The sequence below is a fragment of the Tetrao urogallus genome (genome assembly GCF_951394365.1).
Source record: "Tetrao urogallus genome assembly, chromosome: 1".
NCBI classification, from domain to species: Eukaryota; Metazoa; Chordata; class Aves; order Galliformes; family Phasianidae; genus Tetrao; species Tetrao urogallus.
The window spans coordinates 116,432,902-116,459,005 of NC_136813.1; the positions used below are offsets into that span (position 1 = coordinate 116,432,902).

The window sequence follows — 26,104 nt, forward strand, 5'->3', positions numbered from 1 at the left end:
CAGTAGGAAAGCCAAACAGCGCAGATGGATCTGCAGTTTCTCACCAGGTAGAAGAGCAAGCAAAATGGTCAGCATGACGAGGAGCAGCTGTCCCAGAAGAGAATGAGGGAGGAGAGAGAGGCTGGAGAGGCTGATACCCCTCGCCTTGTTCAGATTTTCCCATCAGCTTGGGCGGAGGACAGAGAAGACACGTTTCACATCGGAAAATGTTGTTGTTGAGCCATTAAAGCAAAAGCAAGCGTTTGTGTGGCTGTGAGATTTGTCTGTCTTTGGCCCGTCTGCCAGAGAAGCAGAGATCTGAGCTCATGACAAAAAGGTGGGAGTGTTTTCAGACCAAAACATTTTGACTGGATGTTGCACTGTCCGTCATTTCAACTCTGTGCATGTCTGGGCCTATCAGCCATGGACCCGAACAATGATTTTTTAGCTTATGTTCAGCAGTGGCTTGAATTCAGGACAGCCTTCCCAAGTTCATTATTCCACTAAATTTACACACACATTGTTCCGCTCTGGAGAGGCGCTCTTAATACATGAAAGACAATTACACCTCACAACTCAAGACTTCTGGCAGACAGAAGCAAAAGATAATTGAGGCAAAAAATTGTGCTCTGTTTAAGAAGGTCTGTTGTTGTCCGTTTAAGAAGACCTGTTAAAAAGCCTTTCTTCTGACAAAAGCCAGACCTTAGCTCCTGGACAGTCAAACTATTTCAGAGACTTAATGGGAAAGGAAAGAGTCTGTGGAGACCACCAGAGCTTATTCTGTGATTACTCTCTGTTGCGGAACTCTGAGTCAAGGCAAAACCATGCGTGTGCTGCTGGGCAAAACAGTCTTCTACTGTCAGACCCATGAGAGTTTCTCTCTTGTTCCAAGATGAGCATTTTTATTCAGAGTAACTTTTCTGTCTCAGGAAGGAGAAAAAGATTGTTCAAAGGACAAACGTGGAAGACACAATGTGAGAGCTGAGGTGTTTCTGTTGTGACTTGTGTAACATTGCTGCCTACTGGAAAGAAGGTGGATACACAGCCCGGAGCCAGACCACAGATCACAGGTACCAGCGGCTGGAGAAACAAGAGTGAACTTACTAACTTCCTCTAGTGCCTGTGTGAGTGTCCATGTGAATGTAATCACTTCCAGGTGATTATGGGGGCACGTGAGACCAGGTACGAGTAAATGCAGAGAGTGGAATCGAGGGGCAGTTAAGGGGCAGGCTGTGAGTCACAACACAGCGGTGGAAATGATACCAACTGTGCATGAACACGTATGTAGTTTATTTCAGAACGGGCATCTTATGCAGTTGGATTTCACAGTACGTCACAAGGACTTGGCTTGGTGGTTTCTTGCTACTGCAGTGGAAATAAGCCGCTACTTTAAGGACCGTGAGTGGGACAGGGATGCTGCCTTAGAACTCTTACCTAGAAAGACACTGGGAGGACTTTGTGTGTGAGAGACCTGACATTCTTTGTGCGGGTATGAAACATTCCATCGGGAAGAATTCATGCAGTAATTAAAATTACATTCACATCCTGCTTGTTCCTCCTTCTACTCTTTTGTCTTCAAATTAGGAATGCTTCAGACTTAGCTCAAAATCAAAGAGAGCGCTGAGAATGTGCGAGAAGAAAGATCACAGGGTTGTCAGAAATGTACACACAACTCGTCCAAGGATGGAAGGGGTGAACTGATAGGACAGAGATTGTCTTACAGCTTATCAGGCTGCAGCAAAGACATAGGTACGAGGCATAAACGGATAGATGTAGCATGTATAAAACTGATGCTTCATGCAGCAGAAATCTGGACTGTGTAAGCGATTTCTGAATAAAAGGATCAATTTCTGAATAAAAATATATCTGTATTTTCCTGGAACATGATTTCATTTTTGGTCACATTCTACTATATCCCACCTCTCTATTTCTACTGAGATCTTGTTCTCTTCAGTTCTGGATATTAGGACAACCTTTCCAGGCACAGTATCATCGTATGTTTGGATTTGATTGACAAATTTTAAGAACTGTCATGACTGATAGAGGATGAACTGCTGATCAGAAAAGAGAATTCAGCAGTGAAACGGAACCTGCTTGACCTCTCTTGGACCAGCTCCTCAGCAGCCTATGTTTTGTGAGTAGCCACTTGACCTACACACCACGATCCTGTGCTGAAGCTACTCCCTTCTGAGGGAAGGTACTGGAGGGGAGTTTTTGTACAGAAAGCAAGTGACTTTGAAGTGTTGTGTCCAAACTTGAGGCACAGAAATAGGTAGCTGAATGGTTCTTCTTCACAGACATGATATCTAAACGAAAGTATTCCTGGCTTATCCGCTTAGCTTCGTATCCAGTGGGAATATCACCCTTATATTCCTGATTTGCTCCATAGGAATAATAGACTAACTGCAGCCCTTCTCCGGGCTGCTGCAGATACCAGTACATATAATTGTGATTGTCATTTTGACTGCATCCCAGGGTAGCACTCTCATCTTCTTTCACTACCAGACTTGAGTTCTGTGTTATCTTAGCTCCTGAGAGACAAAGCAAAAGGAACACAGTTAGAAAGCAGACTGCATTCTCCCCCCAGCAGGACAGGCATGATGTCTCAGCTGATGCCTTACTTGCTCCAAAGAAGCACAAGACCAAGCACCAAAATGTCCACGTTCTCATTTCTGACTGAGAAAGCAGAGAGCATGCCTCGGTAAGGAACTTACTTATATAGGTCTGTTTCCATTTCCCTTAAGCCAATAGCAACGACCTCTGCAGCAGCCAGATCTAGGCAGAAAACCAAGCTTCTTCCTGCCTGAAATTTCAAGGAAATGCGCTGTTTTAAGAGTGCCTGCTGAAAATATATAGAAGCTTTCAAACTGATTCAGGAGGAAAATATTCTCTCAGACAGGATAGCATCAAGGGGAAATGGTTTTAAACAGAAGCAGGGGAGATTTAGACTGGACATAGGGAAAACGTGTTTGCTTTTTTTTTCCCCTCACAGGAATAGGGCAGTGAAGCACTGGCACGGGGTACCCAGAGATGTGGTGGACGCCCTGTCCCTGGAGACATTTGAGGTCAGGCTGGACAGGGCTCTGAGCAACCTGATCTAGCAGTAGGTCTCCCTCTTTGTTGCAGGGGAGTTGGACTGGGTGACCTGCAAAGTAAATGCAAAGACAGGAAGTGAGACAAGCGGAGCAGCTATTTCTTGAAGAACTTCTCTCAAAATCGTTGTTTCTTGCGCCGTGCCACATCAAGCTTGCAAAAACAAGCACGGCCTGGGAGGAATTGCTTCTTCAGAACTGGAATAGGGCACTGGGGCTGCAGAACTTCAGGATGACAACATCCACTGAAGATCTGGATGGCTTTCTACTGGCACCTGGGAAGTGCACAGCTGTGACCACCTCATTTGTTTGCTGGACATTGAAGGCTACTGATAAGTTCACAGACCTTACAGTAGCATAGCCAGCCTAAACTGAACATGCCTGGAAGCTGAGAAAAATGGAAAGAGATCCTTATGTTATGTTCCCAAGGCTGAAGAGCTTTTTTTCCAGGGTTCATGAAAAACACCTGAGGTACAGCAGTAACATCATGATTTTCAGGATGTAATAGCTTACTACTGGAGAAGGAAAAAGAGTAACAACAAGCACAGCTACTAAAATCACTCAGATGGCACCCACAAAGGAGCCACCACAGTAAAAAATTTGTCTGGATGTTAGAGTGCACACACTCCAATCATGAACCTTCCTTCTGCTCAACCTGTGTACCATTCTGTTGTTACGCTAAAGACAGGTTTTTATGAGCTGCCCCTGTTCTGACCCCATACAACTGGATTTCCCCAGATATGGATATAAAAGAAGCCTACATTACACAAATATTAAAATCCATGTAAATAAGGATATCCAATAGGAGGCTATTTGTGCTGTTTCTGTAACGCTCATATTTCTGCAATTTGAGTCTAATCTGTAGCATATCAATTTATTTTCTTTCATCTTTTTCAGTTTACTCTTCTCTGTACTGTTGGAGGAAAAACTTTTGACAACAGCCCCTCTCTATCACCATAGTTGTTTGTTTTTTTTTTTAAGAATAAATTTGATATTTATGGTGGAATAAAATTTGATACTATTGGAAAGTGTGAGATGCTTTTGCTTTCCTTACACGTGATGGAATTTTACACTTCTGTAATCTCTGCCTTTCTTATTATTAATACCGCTACATGTCTTTTCCACACAAGATCTCTTGTTTTGTTTCTCAATTTAAATTATCCCTGTATTAAAGCGTTGTACTAATCACTGTTTAAACCCCATTTAGGACATTTACAGCAATGCTGGAGGATTCCCTGATCTTGCCTGTAACAACAAGGAAAATATCTATCTTTGGAGGACCTCTGTGCACCAACCCTCCATGTCTCTCAGAAGTCTGATCATGAAATGGAGCAGAAAAAAGATTCATATTTTGTCTCTTTTCCATTTCAGCATCATAACTTCACTTCTGTTAACAGCCTTTTGAGATTATCTTTTGGAAGCTGACATGATGAATTTGAAAGCTCCTTGGAAAACAGATTTTTGTCAAACACATTAAGACTTAAAACACTCAGCGTTTTAATCATTAACATTAACGGTCCTTCTGAGGATTTCAGGAGTTCTCACCGTTTGTTATCACTGTATTTGCGTTTACATACATTGTACTCATATACATAAACTTGTACTGAGATTTTTGTGGAAAAAATCACTACTTTTTTTTTTTTTTTTTTTCTGTATCAAATTTTATTCCCCTGAATATATTTAATTTATTCTTAAAAAAAAAAAAACAAAAACAAAAAAAAACCAACACAACAACAACAAAGAACAACCATAAATCTTAGTTAGATTGACATGATTGTTTAGATTAAATGAGTGAAGTGCTTTCAAATAGCAATTGAGAGCATTCCACATTCAAAGACATTATCTTAGGAGATGGAGGGCCACATGAAGTAGTTTCTCACACTCATACATAAGAAATTTCAAAAACTATTTTATTTGAATAAACATTATCCTACAGATAGAAAGATGCATACTGCTGAAGAAAAGGGGTTTTCAAATCAACTTAAGAAATTGACAGAAATGATGTATTTTTTAGTGTAGGTAAGATATCTTTCAATCCACTACATACAATAAAGCCTGCTTTCCTAAAAATGACACCAGCAGAGAGATCTCAAAGGGTTACTGTGAGCAAATGCTGCAAGGAAACACTCGTCTTCCAAAACGCAAACGTTTCTTTGTTTGGAAAGTTTTTCTTTGAAATAATTAAAGAGAACTCTATATCTTATGAAAGGCTTATGATTAACTGTTATGTTATTTGTAATTACTATCAGTACCTTCTAATGCCTACGTTTGGATCTTCAAGTTTTCCACTGTTTTTTTTTCCCTGGGCAAAACCTTGGGTTGAAGATAAGCCGTTTCAGAAACCATATTTCTAGCAGCTCCCGTTGCCAGTCCACCAGTCTGGGATCGAGGCTGTGTCACGATCATGAAATACTTACTGTTTGTCACCTTTGTTGGTGTGGCTGGTGAGTACATTTTTACTTCTACTTGCGTAATTTAAAATGAAACTTACTTCTGAGGAAACCTGTAGCACAGTCTGTCACGAGGAAGTGAAGTCGAGTTTACATTTGCAAAAGGCTTAAGGCAGAATGCTTCTACCTCTTTTGACTACTAACTGTCCATCCAGAATAACTTCTTTCACAAGACGTGCATGCCACCATGGTTCTTGACCGGGGAACACTAAAGTGCTTACATAGGTTGAAAACAAAAACAAAAACAACTGTATACATTGTATAAATTCACGACTCTTCCACTGAAGATGCATTACAAAGTACCTCTTACCAGGAAGTCCTGAAGCTACTGCAAATTCTCTGATCATGGGAGAGAGCTGTAAGGAAATACCGCTGCAGTCTTGTGTTGTACTTTCATTGTCTGCTTCTACAGACAAGATCTTGGGACAGAGAAACCTTTTATCTTATCCAATAAGAACGTTTCCATACTATGAAGTTCAGCCTGAGAAATAGCATCCAGGGCTTTAGACGCAAATAGATGGGCTGCCAATCTAAATTCAATCAGCTTATTTTAGGGAGAAGCCAACAAATGCGTGTTAGAGTTGACCATAACTGCTGTTGCGTGCTTTTGTTTAGAACCAGAACCCATCCGCAAGATGTTTTGCTCAGTCATAGGGCCACCGAGTTCCTTATGCCAGATGTTAACGCATGCTATCTCTTATTTTGCAGTCGCCTTCCCCGTCAGCGATGGGGATGATGACAAGATTGTGGGAGGCTACACCTGTGGAAGGAGCGCTGCACCCTACCAGGTGTCTCTGAACTCTGGATATCACTTCTGTGGAGGTTCTCTCATCAGCAGCCAATGGGTGCTGTCAGCTGCTCACTGCTACAAGTCGTGAGTGCAAAAATATATGTTCCATAATCTACCTTTTTTCTCCAGTTTCACTTTTAACAGGAATGTACAGCTATGAGATCCAAACTTCTAAATAACTCAGTTCTCACAGAAGACAACTGAGGAATGAGTGGGTCATTCAGAAAGGTGGGCTGATGCAGTACGAGTGGTTTTCCCCTTCTGCAAACGCTTCTCTGAATGCAGAGTACCTTCTGAAATGACAACACGGTAATCCAGCAAGTAATGTGCGCGGTCTCCTAGAAGCTGCATTAATTTGTTAAAGCTGAATTGCAGTAGAATAGGAAGAGGAATGCTCTCATGCTGGTAGCAGTTTGTCTTCCAGGATGTTTGTACTGGCCACTACACAATCCCTCATAAATTCACCACCAGCACTGGAAATAAGATCTCAGCGTAGATCCCTAGAATTTGTTGCAGGACAAGAAAAGAACCCAGCATGAAAATACTGTCAAGACACACAGCGATAGGCAGCTTTCTCACAACCGCGATGTCAGTGGCAGTAAAGTAAGTGACATTCCTTCCTTTTTCCAGTTCCATTCAAGTGAAACTTGGGGAATACAACCTGGCAAGCCAAGACGGCAGCGAGCAGACCATCAGCGCATCTAAAATCATCCGCCACTCTAGCTACAATTCCTACACACTGAACAACGATATCATGCTCATCAAACTGTCCAAAGCAGCCACACTCAACTCCTATGTCAGCACAGTTTCTCTGCCTACCAGCTGTCCGTCTGCTGGAACAACATGCCTGATCTCTGGATGGGGCAACACACTCAGCAGTGGCAGTAAGTGCTGGGTGGGAATGTACAGTGTCCTGAGCACCCTGGAGATGGTCTAAGATCTCACAGTTAAGTCCAAACAGCACAGGGTAAAGAACAGAGAAGTGCTGCACAGCAAGCAGTCTTTTTGGAGAACGATTCTGAATGATCAGTCCATGTAGGACAGCAATCAGTTAGCTGCTCTGATGGCAAGACTTCAAGATTTTCAATCTTGTTCTGTTTTGTGAAGATGGAACCATTGAAGTCATCCAAGTGCCCTTCACTAAGATGTCCACTCTTTTCCACCAGTGGTCAGAAGCGTAGGTGGAGACCAGTGTCTAATTGTCTGACCAACACAAACCTGCACCAGAGCAGAAGGTACTTTGCCTGAGACCCAAGATTTCTTCACCGTGTGTACTGTCAGAGTAGTTCTTTGTTCTAAATCTGCCAGCTGATGACTTTTCGATGCAGGGTAGAACAGAGGGCCCGCGAGTAGGATCTGTTTCATCTAAACAAATGGAATTTCAGCACAGAAGAAAAACGAGGACTGCTAAAACAGGGTGTCCGGCAATGACTTTTCTGTTAAGAAAGGAGACTTTCCCAGGCTCTGAAATTAAATCAGATACGCCATCAATAATTTCTCTCTGTTTTCTTGTAGCTCTGTATCCAGATGTCTTGCAGTGTCTGGAAGCCCCTATACTCTCCTCAAGCCAGTGCAGCAGTGCTTACCCTGGTGAAATTACTAGTAACATGATGTGTGTTGGATACCTGAATGGAGGGAAAGACTCCTGCCAGGTAAAACAGCTGCCTCTCCAATCTGCACCTTTCCTGTCTTCTCCTAATAGAGGATGGTATCATGTTAGAAATACTCAATGGCATGTTTGAAACCATTTCTTTAACTAGCGATGAAGGCTTAGTGTAGAGGTCGCTCATTGAATTGCTATGGCACTTGGACAGCTCAGTACAAAGGGACAGATGTGATGACGAAAGAACAGGCACAATTGAGAACTGCTATGAAGCAAGGGAAAAAGAGTGCTCACCCACGTCAGAAGAGTCTACGTTGGCAGGGGAAAGCTCCACCAAGGAGGGATCTCCAGGAAGAGACCCTTCCCAGTGGCAGTCAGCCCTTAAATGAGGTCTAAGAGAGGTGCAGCCAGGCTCCATCCCTTCCAGTTGCACAGCTGAATTGCCTTCACCTGTGCTTCCAGGGCTGACCGGGTCCTTTCCCCAGGTGCTCAATCAGTGATTCGGGCCATGACTCAACAATTTCCATACAGTTGGCAATTTTCCCACTCAGTTGATCTCTATTTATCCTTATTTATTTAAGATGTGGAATGCCTCTGCCCCAATTCTCCACGTGCAGAGTGTGCTAGCTCTTGCACTTTGGGCTACTGAAAATGGAGAAGTGCTGCACCGGAGAATAAGCAATAGTCACAGAGGCTGTAGCCTAGGATGCACATGTTAGGATCGGATTTGATGAGAATAAAACATCACTGTACCAATATCCAGGAAATTTGGAAAATGCACACACCTGGCAATTGCTCTGCTTGCTGTATTTGCCTGATTCTGTGGAAAAGTTTTGCAGAATCATGAGCAAGAAGAGTTTCGTGAGCATCTGCCAAGAACGGCAGCCATGAAAACTAAGTAACTTACCGCTGTCTGTGATGCTTTAAAAGTACGGCATGTTAGCATCAGGTGTAGAATTGTAAGCAGAAATCATCTTTGTGAGAAAAAGTCTCTCTCTAGAATCTCAGTGATTTCTGGGAAATATGGCTTATTGCTGATGCCGATAGCATTTGCTGAGCATCTGTATCTTTATCTGCACAGGGGGATTCCGGTGGCCCAGTAGTCTGCAATGGTCAGCTGCAGGGTATTGTTTCCTGGGGTTATGGATGTGCACAAAGAGGTTATCCCGGTGTTTACACTAAGGTTTGCAATTACATTTCCTGGATTGAATCAACTATGTCTTCCTATTGAGACGCTCATTTTACGTGACCTGCTTTTCCTCCCCCTCATTTCCTTCTGCCTTGCAACTGGATGTACAAACCTTCACAAAAAATAAACATTTTCAGGCAGCCCATCTTTGTGCAGAGTTCCTCGCATTACGTCCATGGGTTATCACACGGGGAACACAGACAACCAATATCACTGTCTATCAACCTACCTAATGTTTGTAGTGTATCTCAACTAGAAGAAGCTTGGGACAATTTTTAGCCTCAACTTCAGGAGTCCTTCAGTCAGTTATGCACAAGCATTTTGGAGTAGAAGATATTTTCCCTTTATAATCATAAAGTCAATGCTACGCATCCACGTAGAACAGCTGAAAGAGCGTGGTGAACTACAGAGGCAACATACTTGTATTACAGAAAACAGCTGGCAGCAAAACAAACACTCCCAATCTCCCCCAACCCACAGTCATAGGACTGAACATTTCCTACTGCAAAATCACTGGAAGCTCTACCTGGGGAATGAAGGCAAGCTCTTGCTAGGGCTTGTTCTCTTATTGTACCAGTACTGTGACCTACCAAGGCTATTTTACTAAATTGCTGGGACTTCTCTCCATAGCATTTTGCTCGTTGGACATGCTGGGCTTTCTGAGTTTTCCTGGAACAGTCAAAAGAACAGAGATGCTCCTGAGCTTTGGTTTTAAATTCCTGCTGCCCCAGTCAGCCCCGAGAGAGTCCATGAATAAAGTGCCAAAGTTGCCCATGGGCTGTGCAGCTGTCTCCTTGGGGGAAAAGGAAATGGAGAGAAGGAAAAAATGTGAGAAAAATCAGATGAAGAAAAGGAGAGGAGAAAAGTGGGGCACAAAGGAACAAACGCCGTTTTCGAATGGAGAGGTTTTTGCTTAGCTCTTTCAGATGATTTATTGACGATTTATTGCTCTTAGATAAGCAATAGGTGCCTGAGCCAGGAAAAAGTACAACATACAAACAGGATCATAGCATGGTATCCCACTGCTGTGAAACTCCATGTTGAATTCCTTCTCAGCACCTTCCTTCATGGCTTGCTTTCTTTCCGGAAAAATCATCCTTCCCTTCAGTCTGTTTGTACCCGGAGACAGAGTTCCTACCATGGAGCTGCTGGCAGTCTCAGGTTTTCCCTCCATGGCCAGTGTGAGTGGAGACTTACATAGCCTTGCCTGGTATTATCAGCCAAACAGCAAATTTGTTACCTGATGTGCAATGAGCCAATTCCCACACGCGTAAGAGAGATATTTCTTTTAATTTGGGCCCAGGTACTGGAAAGTTGAATGTTTCATAGAATCACAGAATCACAGAATGGCCAGGGTTGGAAGGGACCTCAAGGATCATGAATCTCCAACCCCCCTGCTACGTGTAGGGCCACCAACCTCCATGTTTAATGCTAAACCAGGCTGCCCAGGGCCCCATCCATCCTCGTCTTGAACACCTCCAAGGACAGGGCATCCACAACCTCTCTGGGCAGCCTGTTCCAGTGCCGCACCACTCTCTGGGTAAAGAATTTCCCCCTGATGTCCAACCTAAATCTCCCCTCCCTCAACTTAAATCCATTTCCCCTCGTCCTACACATATCAACCCTTTCAAAGAGTTGATTCCCCTCCCCTCTGTAGGCTCCCTTTAGGTATTGAAAGGCTGCAGTGAGGTCACCCTGCAGCCTTCTTTTCTCCAGGCTGAACAAGCCCAGCTCCCTCAGCCTGTCCTCATAGGGTAGGTGCTCCAGTCCCCTGATCATCCTCGTGGCCCTCCTCTGGACCCTCTCCAGCAGCTTTTTTGTACTGCGGGCTCCACACTTCGATGCAGTTCTCCAGATGGGGCCTCACAAGAGCAGAGTAGAGGGGGACAATCACCTCCCTGTCCCTGCTGGCCACCCCTCTTTTGATGGACCCCAGGTTTCGAGAAATCAAAGATAATAACAAAAATTTCTTCACTGAATTTGTACATTTAATTCCCATATATTGCATGTACCTAATGCAGAAGGAACACCTACATATTAATAAGGTTAAACAATGATGATAATCCATCCCCCTTTTGGTTACGTTCCCCACCAGCTTTTCTTGCATGGGATTGTTCAGGGGCCGTACATGACCTTCTGCGATTTTTTGGAGAACTCTCCTCTTAATCCTTTTATCCTTATCTGGTCACCTATGACCAAGCTGAACAGTTCTCCTCTTGCCGGTACTCCATGAGGAGCAATTGGTTTTGAATTATCAGACAAAGTAAGACACTCTGCTTGATCAAAGTATTTTACATTTCTGTTGATTAAACACAGACAGTAGCCCCTTCTTTCTAAGCAAAGACATGTTTCTCCCTTCACGGAATTATCTAGGTCTGTCTGTGTCCACAACAGGCCCACAGGCCCAGAAAAGAAGGAAAGAGAAAAAGAGTGTCAATGGTTCATGGGCCAGCCTGGCCCGATCTCATGACTAATGAGGCAGGGGATCCATGGACCCACGCCCTGGCAGAGGGAAAAGGGTAAGAAGATGGGTCCAACAACAGAGCAGCAGCAACGATCTGAGGAGGAACGTTAGTTTACTAAATATGATATCAGAATGCAAGATAACAGAACAGAACACAATTCAATTGGAATAGAGGCCAACAAATCAAACAAAATGAGAGAGAAACAGTGTCCAAAACAAAGACCTTACTCTAAAGCTGCAGGCAAAAAGCAGCAATGCAGCACGCGCTTCTCTGCAGCGACCAAAGAAAGCCTGGGGAAGTGGTAGTGGGATTAGGTGAGAGGCGAGGGGCTCAGCTGAGGTGCGTCTACACTAATGCACGCAGCATGGGCAACAAACAAGAAGAGTTGGAAGCCATTGTGCAGCAGGCAAACTATGACCTAGTAGCCATAACGGAAACGTGGTGGGATTGCTCCCACGATTGGAGTGCTGCAATGGATGGCTATAAACTCTTCAGGAAAGATAGGCAAGGAAGGCGGGGTGGAGGTGTAGCTCTCTATGTTAGGGAATGCTTTTACGCTACTGAGATTATGACTGGGGACGTTAATGTTGAATCCCTATGGGTAAAGATCAGAGGAAGGGCTGACAAGACAGGCACCCTGGTGGGCGTCTGTTATAGACCCCCAAATCAAGATGAAGAAACAGACGAGGTATTCTATAAGCAGCTGGCACAAGCTGCACAGTCGCCTGCCCTTGTCCTCATGGGGGACTTTAACTTCCCTGACGTATGCTGGGAGTACAGCACAGCACAAAGGAAGCAGTCTAGGAGGTTTCTGGAATGCGTAGAGGACAACTTCCTGATACAGCTGGTCGGAGAGCCCACGAGAGGAACTGCCCCACTAGACCTGCTGTTCACAAACAGGGAAGGTTTGGTGGGAGATGTGGAGGTTGGAGGCTGTCTTGGACAGAGTGATCATGAAATGATAGACTTCGTGATTCACGGTGGAGCCTGGAGGGGGAATAGTAATACTGCTACCTTGGACTTCAGGAGGGCGGACTTTGAATTGCTCAGGGGACTAATAGGGGGAGTCCCCTGGCATTCAGTCCTAGCAAGCAAAGGGGTCCAAGAGAGCTGGTTGCTCTTCAAAAAGGAAGTCTTAAGGGCGCAGGAGCAGGCAGTCCCCCTGAGCTGCAAAATGAGCCGGCGGGGAAGAAGACCGGCGTGGATGAATAGGGAGATATTCCTGAGGCTCCGGGAGAAAAAGAGAATCTACCGCCTGTGGAAAGAGGGACAGGCCACTCAAAATGAATACAGGGAAGTTGTTAGGATGTGTAGAGGTGAAATCAGAAAGGCAAAAGCCCAGCTTGAATTTAACCTAGCTGCTGGTGTGAAAAGGAATAAGAAACTCTTTTATAAATACATTAACAGTAAGAGGAGGACAAAGGAGAATATCCACTCTTTGCTGGATGAGGCTGGGAATGTGACCACTGAGGATAAGGAAAAGGCGGAGGTTCTGAATGCCTTCTTTACGTCTGTCTTTAAAAGTCAGACCAGTTATCCTCAGGATACCCCTCTCTCTGACCTGGTAATCTCGGCCGGGGAGCACACTAACCCCCCTGCGATTCTGAAAGAAACAGTCAGAGACCTACTGCTCCAGCTGGACTGTCACAAGTCGATGGGGCCAGATGAGATCCACCCGAGAGTGCTGAGGGAACTGGCGGAGGTGATAGCCGAGCCGCTTTCCACCATCTGTCAGCGCTCCTTGTTGACTGGTGAGGTGCCAGAAGACTGGAGGCTTGCCAATGTGACTCCCATTTACAAGAAAGGTCGTAAGGAGGATCCGGGGAACTACAGGCCTGTCAACCTGACCTCGGTGCCAGGGAAGGTTATGGAGCAGATCGTCTTGAGGGAGATCATGCGGCATGTGCAGGGTGACCGGGGGATCAGGCCTAGCCAGCATGGGTTCATGAAGGGCAGGTCCTGTTTGACCAACCTGATCTCCTTCTATGATCTAGTGACCCATCTGGTGGATGAAGGAAAGGCTGTTGATGTGGTCTACCTAGACTTCAGCAGAGCCTTTGACACTGTCTCCCACAGCATTCTCCTGCAGAAGCTGGCAGTCAGAGGCTTGGATGGGTACACTCTTGGCTGGGTAAGGAGCTGGCTGGAGGGCCGGGCGCAGAGAGTGGTGGTGAATGGAGTCAAATCCAGCTGGCGACCGGTCGTGAGTGGTGTTCCGCAGGGGTCGGTGCTGGGGCCTGTCCTCTTCAATATCTTTATAGATGACCTCGATGAGGGCATCGAGTGCACCCTCAGTAAATTCGCAGATGACACCAAATTGGCTGGAAGCGTGGATCTGCCTGGGGGTAGCGACGCCCTACAGAGGGATCTGGACAGGCTGGAGAGCTGGGCTGGAGCCAATGGGATGAGTTTCAACAAGGCCAAATGCCGGGTCCTGCACTTCGGCCACAACAACCCCAGGCGACGCTACAGGCTTGGGGCGGTGTGGCTGGAGGACTGCGTAGAGGAAATGGACCTGGGGGTATTGATTGATGCTCGGCTGAACATGAGCCGACAGTGTGCCCAGGTGGCCAAGAAGGCCAATGGCATCCTGGCTTGCATCAGAAACAGTGTTGCAAGCAGGAGCAGAGAGGTGATTGTTCCCCTATATTCAGCACTCGTCAGGCCGCACCTCGAGTACTGTGTCCAGTTTTGGGCCCCTCACTGCAAGAAAGATATTGAGGCCCTGGAGCGTGTTCAAAGAAGGGCAACGAAGCTGGTGAGGGGTCTGGAACACAGGCCATGTGAGGAGAGGCTGAAGGAGCTGGGAATGTTCAGCCTGGAGAAGAGGAGCTCAGGGGAGACCTCATTGCTCTCTATAACTTCCTGAAGGGAGGGAGCTGGGGGTCGGCCTCTTCTCTCGTGTCATTAGTGATAGGACCAGGGGGAATGGTTTCAAGCTACGCCAGGGGAAATTCAGGCTGGACATGAGGAAGTATTACTTTTCAGAAAGGGTGGTCAGGCACTGGAATGGACTGCCCAGGGAGGTGGTGGAATCACCGACCCTGGGGGTGTTCAAGGAAAGACTGGATGTTGCGTTGAGGGACATGGTTTAGTAGGAGCTATTGGGAATAGGTGAACGGTTGGACTGGGTGATCTTTTAGGTCTTTTCCAACCTTAGTGATTCTATGATTCTATGATTCTATGATTCTAAAGAGAGGCTCCTAGGAGCTCCACCTCCCTTCCTCTGGGTGCAAAGTCCTCTGGGGAATTTGCCTCCTTGCCTCCCCCTCTGAGAACCAAGCACCCAGAAACAGTGGTCCACGGAACTGGAACATTAACTCTGTAACTCCCAGTGCTTTGCATGATGTTATGATGTGGGATACTGACAACAAAAAAGTCATAAAAACAGAACACACTCCCCTCTTAGAAGGTTCAGAAATATCCACCCGCTTTCATATGTTATCAGAGGGATGAAAATGTTGGAGGAGAGTGAAGAGGACAAGGAAGATGGGGGAAAATACATGTTTCTGTCTGTACACAGAGCGCATCCTTGACTAGGAGGGCTGGGCGTGTTGAGGAGAGTTGTTTGGAAACAGTCCCTGTCCTCTGCCACTATCTACTCCACGTCTCAATGCCTCTTGTGGCAAAGAAGAAATTCCACTTCCTAGATTTGATATTCAAGACTTGATATCAAAATTGTTGAAATGTTCTTATGGGCTCTCCCTTCTTACATGTTGGAACATCACTCATTTCACTGGTAGACCTTACCATGGAAAGGTAGCTTACAAAGTTGTTCCCTTTCTGTGCTTGCACTGGGTCTGGATGGAATGGAATTTCCCATATGGAAGCCCGTGAAGTACTGTGCTTTGCTCGGGCTGATATCACACCAAAGTTTTACCTATTGCTTGTTATCAAAGTCTGGGAAGAAAACTCTCTAACTCTGCTGTGGAGTTGGAAAGTGACATTAATTTAGCTCACCATCTGTACCGGCCAGCTTGACAAATCAAGCATGTGCTCTCAGAGTTCAGGTTCCACATTTAAACCGTTAAAACATACAGGTGCAATACGTTTCCCAGAAACATCATACATACTCATTCTTTCCCAAGAACTCATGAATACATGCTAACGTCTCTTCGAGCATGCGCAGCGAGGCTGTATGACCACCTCCTTCACCCCCTTTATTTCAGCAGCAGAAAGGTAAATCATCGCGGAAAAAGCCGTTGCGAAGGGACGTGCCTGACGTTTGGCAATGGGGAAAATCAAGGGGAATGCTTGAAAGGAATGAAGGAGTTATCCTTCAAGGGCTTGACAAGGCTGGCTGCCCAGCTGAAGTGCCTCTACACCAATGCACACGGCTTGGGAAACAAGCAGGAGATGCTGGAATCTGTTGTGCCACTAGAAAGCCACAGTATAGTTGCCATCACTGAAACCTGGTGGGATGATTCGTATGTCTGGAGTGTGGCTATTCAGCTGCTACCAGCTGTTCAGAAGGGACAGACAAGGAAGGAGGGGAGGTAGTGCTGCTATCTACATCATGAAAGGAATAGAATGTGAAGGCTTATCCCTAAAGTATAGTCATGAGCAAGTCAAAAGCCTATGGGTGATGCCAGAGACTGAGGCAGCAAAGGAAGCCTTGTGATCAGTGTCTACTACCGCTCACTCAGTCAAGCGGAGCCTGTCAATGAGGTCTTCTACCTCCAGCTCCACTCATCCTGCTGGAGGACTTCAACCAAGACACAATTCTTCCCGTTATCCAAACAATCTGCAGGGCTACTTTTCAGTGAATGCTGACAAGTTTAACAATATCATATGGAGAAGGGTTTGCGCTACGCTGCTCCAGCCTTCGTGTCACAGTGCATCTTGCTTTGCACAGAAATAAGTGCCTGAGTCATTGAGTAGGACATGATCTATTGTCACCGATAAGGAGTTCGCCTTAGTCCCACTACTCTGGAAGCGGCTTTTGAATTCCTCCTCAAACTCTGCCTTGTTACCCTCCACTGAACGTACAACCAGCCTCAAAGTGGCGTTCTTCCCCACTGGCAGCTTGTACCAGTACATGGTCCAGACTCCACTCTCCTTGTGCGAACAGTTCAGAGTCAGAGAGTCTCCCAGTCGGACAACTGAGTCTGGGGTTTGCTGAAGAGCCCAGCCTGGAAAAGGAAAAAACTGTGAGAATGGAATGGGTTCAAAGAGACAGAAAGACACATGCTTGAATTACTAGATGGGATGCCAACATGTGGAACACTGTCCCATTTCTCTGAAGGACACATACAGGAGAAAGAAAAATATTCAAATATACTACTAATAATAGTTTATATAGGTTTTTTATACAAACTTCACTGCCGTTGGCTGAAGTATTAAAATGTGACAGAAAACAACAAATAAGTAGATGTGAAGATCTGCAGAGTTTTTTGAGTAAGAGCCTGAGGAAAATTTTACCTCATTCATTGCTCATCCTCCCCAGGAAGCCTTGAGGAATGGAGCATTACCAACAACTGAACGCACTGTTGGAGCAGCAGCAGAGGAAACAGTGAGGTTTCTCAAGGGAGAACAAAATTTACTTACCTGTAGGAGCCAGGAAGGCCATAAGAACCCAGTAGGGAAACATGGGCAAAGTCTTATCTTCTTCAGCTGATCTGCCTGTGGTGACAGCACTGACCTAGAAGCTCTGATGTGTGAGGAGGAAACATTGAGGAAGGAGGAAATGCATGGTGTTGGAGTGGGCAGGACAGCGTGAGACCGCCCAGAAAGCAGTTAGTTAGAAAGCAGTCGGTTGGCTGGGAATTGTGTGAAATGCAGACAGTAGAAGGTGGCACAAACGCTGAACAGCTGGCTTGACATGTGTGTGTGTGTGTGTGTGTGTGTGTGTGTCTGTGCGCAGGCACAGGAACGTGCTGGGACTGATGGGAGTCTGAGTTTGAGACAAGGCATAGGGCTGCTTTGGGGTTTTCCTCTCTTTCTCTTGAAACAGCTGAGATCTTCACAGAAGAGTAATATTTAAAAATAAAAATTTAAAAAAAAAAAAAAAAAAAAGCAGAGAAGCAGGGCTTTGTTATTTTCTTCTACGCCCCACATCTAAGTTCCTGAAATTTCAACGATCCTGACCACACACAGTGCAGTGCTGGATCTTCTCTGTTCAGCCCTATGCTGTTCATGCCACGTTCGTGCTTTGTTCATCATCCTGCCTGCTCTGGGCTGTCAATGGCTTCAGTGTGAGAGTCATCAACTTCTTTGCAGGAGTGTAGAAGAGCACCTCCATCCTTCTACCTTCCCCCTGCTGACAGCTGGGTCTCTGACTGCAGGCTGTCTCATTCAGTAAGCACTTTGAGACTATTAAAGTGCACTGGTACTTGACACTGAGAGGAAGGGCATTTGCTTCACAGGGACTGCAAACATTTGGGCGGAAGAAGTAAACAGTCAGTGCAGGTGGTGAGGGGGCATCAGTCTTGTGGGAGAGGTGAAGAAGTAGTCTGAGGAGACAGCAAGTGTGACTCAGAAAAACTGTGAGGGAAGAGAAAGATACATCCTCCCTCGGCGCGGGCAGGAGTGTGAGATTGGACTCCGTGAGAATTCCTCTGCTTGCACTGCATCTGTGGTTTACAGAAAGAGCGTGCATGCTCAATGTAAGCTGTGATGTGGGTGCAGTGGGGAAGCTACTGTACTCAGCCCGGAGGGTGAGGGCCTGCTATTCTGTATTTGCCATACTGCTGCTTGCATGCACAATGGCAGATCACCGTAACACTGCACTGCTGCAGCACCTGTAGGTAATTCCAAGGAAGGAGACTGTCTTAATCACTGCACAGCTTATTGGAAGACTGAAGAAAGGCATCGCAGATTAGGGTCTTGGTGTAAAACTCTCTGACTCCAACATGGTGTTAGAAAGTGGCATTCCTTTATTCCTCGTGACACATACTGGGTGACTTGACAAGCAAGCACATGCTCAGAGTCCAGGTTCTACATTTAAACAGTTAAGACATACATATGCAGTACGCTGGCACACACATTCGTTCTTTTTCAAGGACTCATTCATATGTGCTGATGTCCCTCTAGGCATGCTCGGCAGCATCTAGCGTGGCCACCTACTTCTTCCACATTTTCCACCAACAGCTTAATCACTGAGACCTCTGACTAACTTTCAGCTGTCTTTCCCCAGTTTGGAAAATTTCCATTGCTTAATAAGCCAGAGTGTGCAACTTTTAAAGCAGTACATGTGGCATTCAAGATATCCTTGCACCTATTGGGTGCAGTAGATAAAAGTAATCTCTTACGTCACCTGTGCAAAATTATTGAGAACAGGACTGTTCACCCACTGGAGTAGAAACGGAAAGTTTTAGAACTATCTCTCATTGGTTTCTATTGCTGGACTTATATATTGATTCTTAAACCAACATACTAATTCCTAGTGCTGAACAAATCAACCAATATCAAGGTGGAATCTTCTTTCCTTCTGGTTCATCTTCTTTGCATTTTTGTTGACACTCCATTTGATCACATTTCCCACCCTACCATCGAGGTGGTGTGATCTCCACTTTCATGTGGTCTTAGTTCAGGGTTGAAGAACGGCTTGAGAGCAGCCCTGAGGAGAACGATTTGGGAGTGACATTTATCGTAATACTGTGGAGGATTTCCTGATCTTGCCCTCTAACAATAAGGAAAATGTCTATCTTTAGAGTGCCAATGTGCACCAACCCTCCATGTCTCTCAGAAGTCCGATCATGAAATGGAGCAGTTTAATGTACTGGAGAGGAGTTTTTGTACAGAAAGCAAGTGACTTTGAAGTGTTGTGTCCAAACTTGAGGCACAGAAATAGGTAGCTGAATGGTTCTTCTTCACAGACATGATATCTAAACGAAAGTATTCCTGGCTTATCCGCTTAGCTTCGTATCCAGTGGGAATATCACCCTTATATTCCTGATTTGCTCCATAGGAATAATAGACTAACTGCAGCCCTTCTCCGGGCTGCTGCAGATACCAGGACATATAATCGTGATTGTCATTTTGACTGCATCCCAGGGTAGCACTCTCATCTTCTTTCACTACCAGACTTGAGTTCTGTGTTATCTTAGCTCCTGAGAGACAAAGCAAAAGGAACACAGTTAGAAAGCAGACTGCATTCTCCCCCCAGCAGAACAGGCATGATGTCTCAGCTGATGCCTTACTTGCTCCAAAGAAGCACAAGACCAAGCACCAAAATGTCCACGTTCTCATTTCTGACTGAGAAAGCAGAGAGCATGCCTCGGTAAGGAATTTACTTATATAGGTCTGTTTCCATTTCCCTTAAGCCAATAGCAACGACCTCTGCAGCAGCCAGATCTAGGCTGAAAACCAAGCTTCTTCCTGCCTGAAATTTCAAGGAAATGCACTGTTTTAAGAGTGCCTGCTGAAAATACATAGAAGCTTTCAAACTGATTCAGGAGGAAAATATTCTCTCAGACAGGATAGCATCAAGGGGAAATGGTTTTAAACAGAAGCAGGGGAGATTTAGACTAGACATAGGGAAAACGTGTTTGCTTTTTTTTCCCCTCACAGGAATAGGGCAGTGAAGCACTGGCACGGGGTACCCAGAGATGTGGTGGACGCCCTGTCCCTGGAGACATTTGAGGTCAGGCTGGACAGGGCTCTGAGCAACCTGATCTAGCAGTAGGTCTCCCTCTTTGTTGCAGGGGAGTTGGACTGGGTGACCTGCAAAGTAAATGCAAAGACAGGAAGTGAGACAAGCGGAGCAGCTATTTCTTGAAGAACTTCTCTCAAAATCGTTGTTTCTTGTGCCGTGCCACATCAAGCTTGCAAAAACAAGCACGGCCTGGGAGGAATTGCTTCTTCAGAACTGGAATAGGGCACTGGGGCTGCAGAACTTCAGGATGACAACATCCACTGAAGATCTGGATGGCTTTCTACTGGCACCTGGGAAGTGCACAGCTGTGACCACCTCATTTGTTTGCTGGACATTGAAGGCTACTGATAAGTTCACAGACCTTACAGTAGCATAGCCAGCCTAAACTGAACATGCCTGGAAGCTGAGAAAAATGGAAAGAGATCCTTATGTTATGTTCCCAAGGCTGAAGAGCTTTTTTTCCAGGGTTCATGAAAAACACCTGAGGTACAGCAGTAACATCATGATTTTCAGGATGTAATAGCTTACTACTGGAGAAGGAAAAAGAGTAACAACAAGCACAGCTACTAAAATCACTCAGATGGCACCCCCAAAGGAGCCACCAAGGTATTAATATTCCTTTAGAGATTCTGCCAGAAAACAGAAATCCCAAAACTATCCGAGGGTGGTTGAATCGCTAGTAATAATCCGTAGATGTCAACAGAGTATGGTAAAAATGAGCTCTAAATAAGAGGCAGAAGAGAGTAAGCAAGTCAGTCTGTGAGAGACAGTGCTTTCCCAGTGCTTTCCTCACTGTGATTCTTTTGCCTGATACAAACCGTGAGTACATCACAGCCCTGAGATTGTTTGTCAGAACAGAAGATTGTTTGTGGTTGCAAGGAATGGTGTGCTATTCTCCTTGCTGAACAGCTCATAGAGTCAGGAGAACACAGGTTTCCCAGATGTGTAAGGCCCACAGGAGTGATGTGTGAAGACACAAGTCTTTCAGAAATGGTTTTGGAGTGGATTAAGTGAGGGAAGCAACTGAACTTAACTTCGGCGTACTTCTCAGAGAAGCTTAGTTCTGAGCTGATGATGAGAGGGCGGAGCTGCTTGGAGCTACATGTAAACCAAAAAAGCACCCACAAATATTTGTCAGATTGACATGATTGTTTAGATTAAATGAGTGAAGTGCTTTCAAATAGCAATTGAGAGCATTCCACATTCAAAGACATTATCTTAGGAGATGGAGGGCCACATGAAGTAGTTTCTCACACTCATACATAAGAAATTTCAAAAACTATTTTATTTGAATAAACATTATCCTACAGATAGAAAGATGCATACTGCTGAAGAAAAGGGGTTTTCAAATCAACTTAAGAAATTGACAGAAATGATGTATTTTTTAGTGTAGGTAAGATATCTTTCAATCCACTACATACAATAAAGCCTGCTTTCCTAAAAATGACACCAGCAGAGAGATCTCAAAGGGTTACTGTGAGCAAATGCTGCAAGGAAACACTCGTCTTCCAAAACGCAAACGTTTCTTTGTTTGGAAAGTTTTTCTTTGAAATAATTAAAGAGAACTCTATATCTTATGAAAGGCTTATGATTAACTGTTATGTTATTTGTAATTACTATCAGTACCTTCTAATGCCTACGTTTGGATCTTCAAGTTTTCCACTGTTTTTTTTTCCCTGGGCAAAACCTTGGGTTGAAGATAAGCCGTTTCAGAAACCATATTTCTAGCAGCTCCCGTTGCCAGTCCACCAGTCTGGGATCGAGGCTGTGTCATGATCATGAAATACTTACTGTTTGTCACCTTTGTTGGTGTGGCTGGTGAGTACATTTTTACTTCTACTTGCGTAATTTAAAATGAAACTTACTTCTGAGGAAACCTGTAGCACAGTCTGTCACGAGGAAGTGAAGTCGAGTTTACATTTGCAAAAGGCTTAAGGCAGAATGCTTCTACCTCTTTTGACTACTAACTGTCCATCCAGAATAACTTCTTTCACAAGACGTGCATGCCACCATGGTTCTTGACCGGGGAACACTAAAGTGCTTACATAGGTTGAAAACAAAAACAAAAACAACTGTATACATTGTATAAATTCACGACTCTTCCACTGAAGATGCATTACAAAGTACCTCTTACCAGGAAGTCCTGAAGCTACTGCAAATTCTCTGATCATGGGAGAGAGCTGTAAGGAAATACCGCTGCAGTCTTGTGTTGTACTTTCATTGTCTGCTTCTACAGACAAGATCTTGGGACAGAGAAACCTTTTATCTTATCCAATAAGAACGTTTCCATACTATGAAGTTCAGCCTGAGAAATAGCATCCAGGGCTTTAGACGCAAATAGACGGGCTGCCAATCTAAATTCAATCAGCTTATTTTAGGGAGAAGCCAACAAATGCGTGTTAGAGTTGACCATAACTGCTGTTGCGTGCTTTTGTTTAGAACCAGAACCCATCCGCAAGATGTTTTGCTCAGTCATAGGGCCACCGAGTTCCTTATGCCAGATGTTAACGCATGCTATCTCTTATTTTGCAGTCGCCTTCCCCGTCAGCGATGGGGATGATGACAAGATTGTGGGAGGCTACACCTGTGGAAGGAGCGCTGCACCCTACCAGGTGTCTCTGAATTCTGGATATCACTTCTGTGGAGGTTCTCTCATCAGCAGCCAATGGGTGCTGTCAGCTGCTCACTGCTACAAGTCGTGAGTGCAAAAATATACGTTCCATAATCTACCTTTTTTCTCCAGTTTCACTTTTAACAGGAATGTACAGCTATGAGATCCAAACTTCTAAATAACTCAGTTCTCACAGAAGACAACTGAGGAATGAGTGGGTCATTCAGAAAGGTGGGCTGATGCAGTACGAGTGGTTTTCCCCTTCTGCAAACGCTTCTCTGAATGCAGAGTACCTTCTGAAATGACAACACGGTAATCCAGCAAGTAATGTGCGCGGTCTCCTAGAAGCTGCATTAATTTGTTAAAGCTGAATTGCAGTAGAATAGGAAGAGGAATGCTCTCATGCTGGTAGCAGTTTGTCTTCCAGGATGTTTGTACTGGCCACTACACAATCCCTCATAAATTCACCACCAGCACTGGAAATAAGATCTCAGCGTAGATCCCTAGAATTTGTTGCAGGACAAGAAAAGAACCCAGCATGAAAATACTGTCAAGACACACAGCGATAGGCAGCTTTCTCACAACCGCGATGTCAGTGGCAGTAAAGTAAGTGACATTCCTTCCTTTTTCCAGTTCCATTCAAGTGAAACTTGGGGAATACAACCTGGCAAGCCAAGACGGCAGCGAGCAGACCATCAGCGCATCTAAAATCATCCGCCACTCTAGCTACAATTCCTACACACTGAACAACGATATCATGCTCATCAAACTGTCCAAAGCAGCCACACTCAACTCCTATGTCAGCACAGTTTCTCTGCCTACCAGCTGTCCGTCTGCTGGAACAACATGCCTGATCTCTGGATGGGGCAACACACTCAGCAGTGGCAGTAAGTGCTGGGTGGGAATGTACAGTGTCCTGAGCACCCTGGAGATGGTCTAAGATCTCACAGTTAAGTCCAAACAGCACAGGGTAAAGAACAGAGAAGTGCTGCACAGCAAGCAGTCTTTTTGGAGAACGATTCTGAATGATCAGTCCATGTAGGACAGCAATCAGTTAGCTGCTCTGATGGCAAGACTTCAAGATTTTCAATCTTGTTCTGTTTTGTGAAGATGGAACCATTGAAGTCATCCAAGTGCCCTTCACTAAGATGTCCACTCTTTTCCACCAGTGGTCAGAAGCGTAGGTGGAGACCAGTGTCTAATTGTCTGACCAACACAAACCTGCACCAGAGCAGAAGGTACTTTGCCTGAGACCCAAGATTTCTTCACCGTGTGTACTGTCAGAGTAGTTCTTTGTTCTAAATCTGCCAGCTGATGACTTTTCGATGCAGGGTAGAACAGAGGGCCCGCGAGTAGGATCTGTTTCATCTAAACAAATGGAATTTCAGCACAGAAGAAAAACGAGGACTGCTAAAACAGGGTGTCCGGCAATGACTTTTCTGTTAAGAAAGGAGACTTTCCCAGGCTCTGAAATTAAATCAGATACGCCATCAATAATTTCTCTCTGTTTTCTTGTAGCTCTGTATCCAGATGTCTTGCAGTGTCTGGAAGCCCCTATACTCTCCTCAAGCCAGTGCAGCAGTGCTTACCCTGGTGAAATTACTAGTAACATGATGTGTGTTGGATACCTGAATGGAGGGAAAGACTCCTGCCAGGTAAAACAGCTGCCTCTCCAATCTGCACCTTTCCTGTCTTCTCCTAATAGAGGATGGTATCATGTTAGAAATACTCAATGGCATGTTTGAAACCATTTCTTTAACTAGCGATGAAGGCTTAGTGTAGAGGTCGCTCATTGAATTGCTATGGCACTTGGACAGCTCAGTACAAAGGGACAGATGTGATGACGAAAGAACAGGCACAATTGAGAACTGCTATGAAGCAAGGGAAAAAGAGTGCTCACCCACGTCAGAAGAGTCTACGTTGGCAGGGGAAAGCTCCACCAAGGAGGGATCTCCAGGAAGAGACCCTTCCCAGTGGCAGTCAGCCCTTAAATGAGGTCTAAGAGAGGTGCAGCCAGGCTCCATCCCTTCCAGTTGCACAGCTGAATTGCCTTCACCTGTGCTTCCAGGGCTGACCGGGTCCTTTCCCCAGGTGCTCAATCAGTGATTCGGGCCATGACTCAACAATTTCCATACAGTTGGCAATTTTCCCACTCAGTTGATCTCTATTTATCCTTATTTATTTAAGATGTGGAATGCCTCTGCCCCAATTCTCCACGTGCAGAGTGTGCTAGCTCTTGCACTTTGGGCTACTGAAAATGGAGAAGTGCTGCACCGGAGAATAAGCAATAGTCACAGAGGCTGTAGCCTAGGATGCACATGTTAGGATCGGATTTGATGAGAATAAAACATCACTGTACCAATATCCAGGAAATTTGGAAAATGCACACACCTGGCAATTGCTCTGCTTGCTGTATTTGCCTGATTCTGTGGAAAAGTTTTGCAGAATCATGAGCAAGAAGAGTTTCGTGAGCATCTGCCAAGAACGGCAGCCATGAAAACTAAGTAACTTACCGCTGTCTGTGATGCTTTAAAAGTACGGCATGTTAGCATCAGGTGTAGAATTGTAAGCAGAAATCATCTTTGTGAGAAAAAGTCTCTCTCTAGAATCTCAGTGATTTCTGGGAAATATGGCTTATTGCTGATGCCGATAGCATTTGCTGAGCATCTGTATCTTTATCTGCACAGGGGGATTCCGGTGGCCCAGTAGTCTGCAATGGTCAGCTGCAGGGTATTGTTTCCTGGGGTTATGGATGTGCACAAAGAGGTTATCCCGGTGTTTACACTAAGGTTTGCAATTACATTTCCTGGATTGAATCAACTATGTCTTCCTATTGAGACGCTCATTTTACGTGACCTGCTTTTCCTCCCCCTCATTTCCTTCTGCCTTGCAACTGGATGTACAAACCTTCACAAAAAATAAACATTTTCAGGCAGCCCATCTTTGTGCAGAGTTCCTCGCATTACGTCCATGGGTTATCACACGGGGAACACAAACAACCAATATCACTGTCTATCAACCTACCTAATGTTTGTAGTGTATCTCAACTAGAAGAAGCTTGGGACAATTTTTAGCCTCAACTTCAGGAGTCCTTCAGTCAGTTATGCACAAGCATTTTGGAGTAGAAGATATTTTCCCTTTATAATCATAAAGTCAATGCTACGCATCCACGTAGAACAGCTGAAAGAGCGTGGTGAACTACAGAGGCAACATACTTGTATTACAGAAAACAGCTGGCAGCAAAACAAACACTCCCAATCTCCCCCAACCCACAGTCATAGGACTGAACATTTCCTACTGCAAAATCACTGGAAGCTCTACCTGGGGAA

The 26,104-nt window shown here is 45.0% G+C and overlaps 2 protein-coding genes across 2 annotated transcripts; both read left to right on the forward strand.

Annotated features, from left to right (window-relative positions):
- Window positions 1-5,475: 5,475 nt before the first annotated feature.
- LOC306958545 (trypsin I-P1) lies at window positions 5,476-9,145 on the forward strand (the record flags this gene model as incomplete). The annotated part of the gene is made up of 5 exons (XM_079550089.1): window positions 5,476-5,515; window positions 6,230-6,395; window positions 6,942-7,195; window positions 7,827-7,963; window positions 8,996-9,145. 5 exons carry the CDS (start codon window positions 5,476-5,478, stop codon window positions 9,143-9,145), a joined length of 747 nt encoding a protein of 248 aa, XP_079406215.1.
- A 12,797-nt stretch (window positions 9,146-21,942) lies between these two features.
- LOC306958554 (trypsin I-P1) lies at window positions 21,943-25,612 on the forward strand (the record flags this gene model as incomplete). The annotated part of the gene is made up of 5 exons (XM_079550100.1): window positions 21,943-21,982; window positions 22,697-22,862; window positions 23,409-23,662; window positions 24,294-24,430; window positions 25,463-25,612. The coding sequence occupies 5 exons, from the start codon at window positions 21,943-21,945 to the stop codon at window positions 25,610-25,612; spliced, it is 747 nt and encodes a 248-aa protein (XP_079406226.1).
- Between the last annotated feature and the right edge of the window lie 492 nt (window positions 25,613-26,104).